Genomic DNA, 5946 nt, shown 5'->3' with positions numbered 1-5946 from the left:
TGTTTTTGGATTCTAAAAGCACTTAAAGTGCGTCTTGCAAGATTCACTTGCATTTTATTAGGGATTAATTCCAGAAACATTTTCTGCCATTTTAAAAGAACTTCTAAACGAGCTCTGTAACTGGTGTTTCTTCAAAATGCACTTCAAGTGTTTTTCAAACCCAAAAACACTTTCATCAAAATCGTCTTCAGTTATTTTAAAAACTCAATGTGTACGTCTCCTACTAAATTTTTTTTTAAAGAAAATAAAAACTCTCTGCAGTTGTACAGGTTATTATAGGAATTTCAGTTGACCAAAATATTGCCACTGCGACAAAATTAAATTGAAAATGAATTGCCAACAAAAGGCGCGACTTTGAAGTAGCGATCAGTTGATAACGCTCTCCTGAGAAACCCTAGTCTTCCCGAGAAAGTGAGGGAAAATGCCGCGAGAGATCATCACGTTGCAGGTGGGACAATGCGGTAACCAGATCGGAATGGAGTTCTGGAAGCAGCTCTGCCTCGAGCACGGCATCAGCAAGGAAGGCATTCTCGAGGACTTTGCCACTCAGGTCCCTCCCACTCCCACTCCCATTCTCTTACTCTCTTTTCCTCTCTTTTCCTCTCTGCGTCTTTCCTACATGTTTGGTTTCCGAGAAAATGCTGGTCTTGGAAAGAAAGAAATGAAATTTTGAAGTTGAGGAAACGAAGCCAAATTTCAGTATAAGTGTGATTTTGGTCCGTTATCAGTGATGAAATTAATGAATTTAATTTCGCCTATATTCTATGGTTTTGAATGTGTGCAAGCTCTCCAGGAATTGCTAAGAAAATATTGGTGGAAAAATAAGTCAAATTTCTAATTGTTTAGGACAATTGAAGCTCAATTAGGGCGTAAATTTGTTTCCAGATGAAGAATTACTATGAGAATTTGAGTCTAATTGAGATTATATGGTAAGGGTACATGTCCTGACTAAGTCGTATTGATTTTGATCACTACCATAAATATTGGGTGTTGCTATACACACCCATTTTTACGTCCCTCACACACCTTTTTACCATCTAAATGTTGATTAAGAAATGAATGATGGGAAATTGATGCTCTACTTTAATTTTGGATTATTAGACATGACAATTTGGATAGCCATGAGGAATTATGCATTGGCTATGTGAATTGTGATGGTAAGGGTCATTAGGCAGTAGGCAGTGTAGAAACTTTATCAACTGCTGGTCAGAAGATACCCTTGGGTCCTGCCTTTGACATTGCTATCTGTAATTATATTTTGAAATTGAAACGCCGCAGGGAGGTGACCGGAAGGATGTGTTTTTCTACCAAGCTGATGATCAGCAGTACATACCACGAGCTTTGTTGATTGATCTGGAGCCCAGAGTGATTAATGGGATTCAAAACAGTGAATACAGGAATTTATACAATCATGAAAACATCTTTGTTTCAGAACATGGTGGCGGCGCAGGAAATAATTGGGCCAGTGGATATGATCAGGTTTGTCTGCAGTCAGACTCAGGTGTTTACTTACAATCTCTGCAGTTACTTCCGAGTACCTCTAATTGTAATTTTGTGGTAATAAAGCTTTATGGTTCACTTCCATATAAATGGACTGAAATAGTTGTAAATGCTGATCAGGGAAAGGGTGTTGAAGAGGCTATAATGGACATGATTGATAGAGAAGCAGATGGGAGTGATAGTCTTGAAGGATTTGTTCTGTGCCATTCAATTGCTGGAGGAACAGGCTCAGGTTTCTTTGCATTTTTTAATACCGTACCCAATGTTTTTATTTTCCTTTCACGGTTTATTTAACATGTTTTCCCAAATTACTTCCTACTTAGAGCAATCCTGGGTCATTTGTATTAATTTTAACATTTGATTGTCCTGCCTATTTCAAACGTCATAAAATTTAGGCTGGGGGCTACGTAACACCACCTTCACTTAGTAGGAATGTGATGAATCAGTAATCTAATTAGTTGCTACCCTCAGTATCTCCAAGTCCATCGGGGCAAAATCTTGCTTCAATGACTGTGGCATGCTTTGCAGTATAACGCTACACTTTCTTGTTCACGACAGCTTAAGTGCTTTATTGCTTGGGAAAATTCTTTAATCCACTCAACATATACGATGCAGGTATGGGTTCCTATCTGTTGGAGACATTGAATGATAGATACAGCAAAAAGCTGGTGCAGACATACAGTGTCTTTCCTAACCAGATGGAAACAAGTGATGTGGTGGTCCAGCCGTATAACTCACTTTTGACGCTTAAGCGACTGACGCTTAATGCAGACTGTGTTGTGGTCCTTGACAACACTGCATTGAACAGAATTGCTGTTGAGCGCCTTCACCTAACAAATCCCACCTTTGCCCAAACAAATTCTTTGGTTTCTACTGTAATGTCTGCCAGTACAACTACTCTGAGATATCCAGGGTACATGAACAATGACTTGGTTGGTCTGCTTGCATCTTTAATTCCAACACCAAGATGTCATTTTCTAATGACAGGATATACACCGCTCACAGTTGAGTGCCAGGTAATCGATGACTCATGCTAGTTTATAACTATATATATGTCTCTGTTTGTATTTATGGATTCATCCAAGCACTTGTGTGTGTGAGGGCACATGTTTGAGCAAGTGTCTAAATAGAGGTGGAATTGATAGAGAGAAATGTGGGAGATGATCTGGCATCTCATGTCACAAACTTTAAATCTGTATTTTTAGTTTGTTTTATGCTTCTAAACTAGCAATTTAGCTTTCTAATGCATGTATATCTCCTCTTGGCAGGCTAATGTGATTCGCAAAACCACTGTACTTGATGTTATGAGAAGACTTCTGCAGGTTAAAGTCTGACCTTTTTTTTTTCTTCAAAAAAGCAGAATCAGCAATTCTCTGACGTTGGTCTTTCTTTGCAGACGAAAAACATCATGGTTTCCTCGTATGCTCGAACAAAAGAAGCTAGTCAAGCAAAATACATTTCAATTTTAAACATCATCCAAGGAGAAATGGAACCTACTCAGGTTGTTAGATAACCATATTAATAGTGCGACGTGCAAGGCAATCTTACAGTTTTATATTGATGAAAATAAGCAATACTTATTCAATAATCATATTTTACATTCAGAAAGTTGAATGGAATTGATGTTAAATGATTATCCTATATAGCTGCTAAGTCTTGGCCCTATTTTCTTAACTTTTAGTATTGTCTTGAAGTTTTTTGGAAATGAATTCTTTCTGACCATTGGATAAGCACCTCGGTTCCTCCTCTAATATTTTTTTCTGTTTTTAAAGTGGTTTATTTGTGCCTGTTTCTCTGCAATCAGGTTCATGAAAGTTTGCAGAGGATACGTGAAAGAAAGCTTGTTAACTTTATTGAATGGGGCCCCGCAAGCATTCAGGTGTTTCTATGAAGTTAAATAAATTAAATGTGAGATGAATCTAGTTATTTTGAAACTGTCTGGATATCTAATCTTTCACTTCCTTCTTTTCTGTGTAGGTTGCTTTGTCTAGAAAATCTCCATATGTGCAGACTGCCCATAGGGTGGGGATCTAATTCTTATCATAGCTTCTCTCTGTCGTCCCATTTTTATATTATCTGATCGACAATTTTTTATTTGGACTTGGGTGTTTTTATTAAAACTAATGACCTATTTTTTTATAATGGATCTGTTTATGTTTCTTCTTTTTAGGTCAGTGGTCTTATGCTAGCAAGCCATACTAGTATTCGCCACCTCTTCAGTAAGTGTCTGAGCCAGTACTCTTTGTTAAGGAAGAAGCAAGCCTTTCTTGACAACTATCGGAAGTTTCCAATGTTTGCTGTAAGTTGCCAGCCCTACAACCGTCAGTTTTACTTCCAGATGTGGTTTGCATATTAACCTGCTTCAGCACTATTGTCATATGCATACTCCATGTAGTCAGCTAATTTGCGAAGAAGCGTGCTTTTGCTTTCGTTCTTTTCTTTTTGTTCGTTGGCATCAATGGTGATAGATGAAAAACCTTTTCCGGAGTTCCAACTTTATGGAATGTCTGTAATATTTGGGTCTCATAACTATGACATGAAACGTGGACAGGACAATGATCTTTCGGAGTTTGACGAATCAAGAGAAATACTTGAGAGTTTGGTTGATGAATATAAGGCCTGTGAGTCCCCAGATTACATCAAATGGGGAATGGAGGTAATTTTCAGGATTTACTAACTTTACCCCTAACCCATTTGCTTTTTAATTTAACCAGCGAATGATTTTCTTTTCCAGGATCCAGACCAAGTTCTTACAGGAGAGGGCAATGCATCAGGAACAGTCGACCCAAAATTGGCAGCATGAACAAATCAGGTAAGCTACAACTAACTGGTCTTGTGAGTAAACTCATCTGATGATATGAGAATAATGTCACGTGTGATCTTTCGGATTATTGAGTTTTGAGTCCGTCATTTATTCGCCACATCTCTGTCTTTTACTTTCTATTCAAATGAACTAAAAGCTGCCTTTAATATTCGCATATCTTCATCCGATTACACAGGATTGAAATAGACCGTTGCAGTTGAAGTGCGGGTGCCAGAAAGTACATTTGGAGGGAGCATTGTACAATATGGATTACATTTTGTGTCTGGAGTGAATTGGTTTGTAAAACCATAATGTATTATTTTTGTGGGTGTTTCGTTTTTGCTTGGTCTGCCTGGAAATGTTGGAAATCTAGGTCACCTATTTTGTAGCTGTATTACTAGATTATTCTCTTCCATAATTTCTACCGTTCTCAAGCCAAAACCACCGTCTGCTTGGAGTACAGTTCCATTGACCATTGTATAGCCTTGTAAGAGGAGAAAATCTGTTATATTACCGATCTTGTATAATAACGAGTCCGTCGCTCTTATCAAGTGATTCAGTTGTGTGATAAGAGAGATACATCATAGCGCTTCAGTCGTGAGTCTTGGGCTAATTACGATTTAAGTAGTTTTTCGAAAGCTCAAACTTTGTGAGATGAAGATGTTTTTGTGTGTTTTTTTTTACGTTTTGATTTATTTTATTAGGTCAGATGTACTAAAGAATGCGAGTGAGTGAGTCAGTGTGAGAGAGTTGGGCTCGGCCTGACACTGAAAAGAACGAACCAAACTCAGCTTGATTGACTAAGAAAATACACAAGTCCAATGTCGTAGAGTAGAACATTCGATAATATTATATCAATACAGAGAAGATTAGAATGGCCCATCTGCAAGGATGACACATAAACTGAGAAGTAATCTAATTTTGTTCTCGTTTTTTCTGTGCGATTCCTAAGCTTTGAAATTGATGCGATTCCTAAGCTTTGAAACTGAGAAGTAATCCATTATTGGAGTCAATTTTTTGGAAGTAAAAATTTTAGTAAGAATGATGAAGAACGTACATAGAATAGGCATTCCAAATGTAATAAGGTCAAACATGCTAAAAAATACCATAACATTACAATTACAAACTCAACATGAATACAAGTTCGAGGTACAATTATGCCAGAGTAGAAATACAAATATAAAACAACTTGAGGTACGATTTGAATCACTCTTAAAGTGGTATTCGAGATAGTCTATCGAATATTTGCATTTAGTTTTGTAATTTTTCCAAATTAGTCGTACTATTGTACTATAATATGTAGTTAGGATTCCCAAAGAAGTGTCTTCATAAGCTGAATTCTTTTGTTATAATTTATAACTTAGAAAGAAAGAAGAGTTATTTCCCCAATTACGTTTGCTAAAGAATCATGTGCAAATAACTTTCAGGATGGAACCACAAAGTTCGAAATCTCGGGAATAGTAAGATCGACAATATTTATTTAAAAATGCAAAACTCCAAGAATATCAAAAGAAAAAACATCATTGAAATTCTAGTTTCACCCTAGAAGACCAAACATAAATTGAAATTCTAAAAATTTCACATGATGCTGCAACCATTAGGGTTCTCTTCGTCAAAGATAGAACTGTGGTGTTGTCGGGGAG

At 37.1% G+C, this 5946-nt stretch overlaps 1 protein-coding gene and 1 non-coding gene across 3 annotated transcripts; both read left to right on the top strand.

Moving 5' to 3' along the window:
- The first annotated feature begins 325 nt into the window (after positions 1-325).
- On the top strand, positions 326-4874 carry LOC126627697 (tubulin gamma-1 chain-like). Of its 2 annotated transcripts, none has more exons than XM_050297208.1 (12): positions 326-550; positions 1279-1479; positions 1621-1732; positions 2116-2516; positions 2769-2822; positions 2897-3001; positions 3305-3379; positions 3478-3522; positions 3671-3799; positions 4052-4156; positions 4235-4312; positions 4500-4874. In XM_050297208.1, exons 1-11 carry the CDS (start codon positions 422-424, stop codon positions 4301-4303), a joined length of 1425 nt encoding a protein of 474 aa, XP_050153165.1. In that variant the 5' UTR covers positions 326-421; the 3' UTR covers positions 4304-4312; positions 4500-4874. The 2 variants fall into 2 exon arrangements, with proteins under 2 accessions (XP_050153165.1, XP_050153166.1); XM_050297209.1 differs by having other exon boundaries at positions 402-550; positions 1279-1501.
- Positions 4875-5126: 252 nt separating this feature from the next.
- Positions 5127-5228, top strand: LOC126630859 (U6 spliceosomal RNA). The gene has a single exon (XR_007626140.1). It is a non-coding gene; the product is annotated as a U6 spliceosomal RNA (small nuclear RNA).
- Positions 5229-5946: the final 718 nt, after the last annotated feature.

Source organism: Malus sylvestris, chromosome 7 (assembly GCF_916048215.2).
Source record: "Malus sylvestris chromosome 7, drMalSylv7.2, whole genome shotgun sequence".
Classification (NCBI taxonomy): Eukaryota; Viridiplantae; Streptophyta; class Magnoliopsida; order Rosales; family Rosaceae; genus Malus; species Malus sylvestris.
This window is presented reverse-complemented; position numbering and strand designations above follow the sequence as displayed.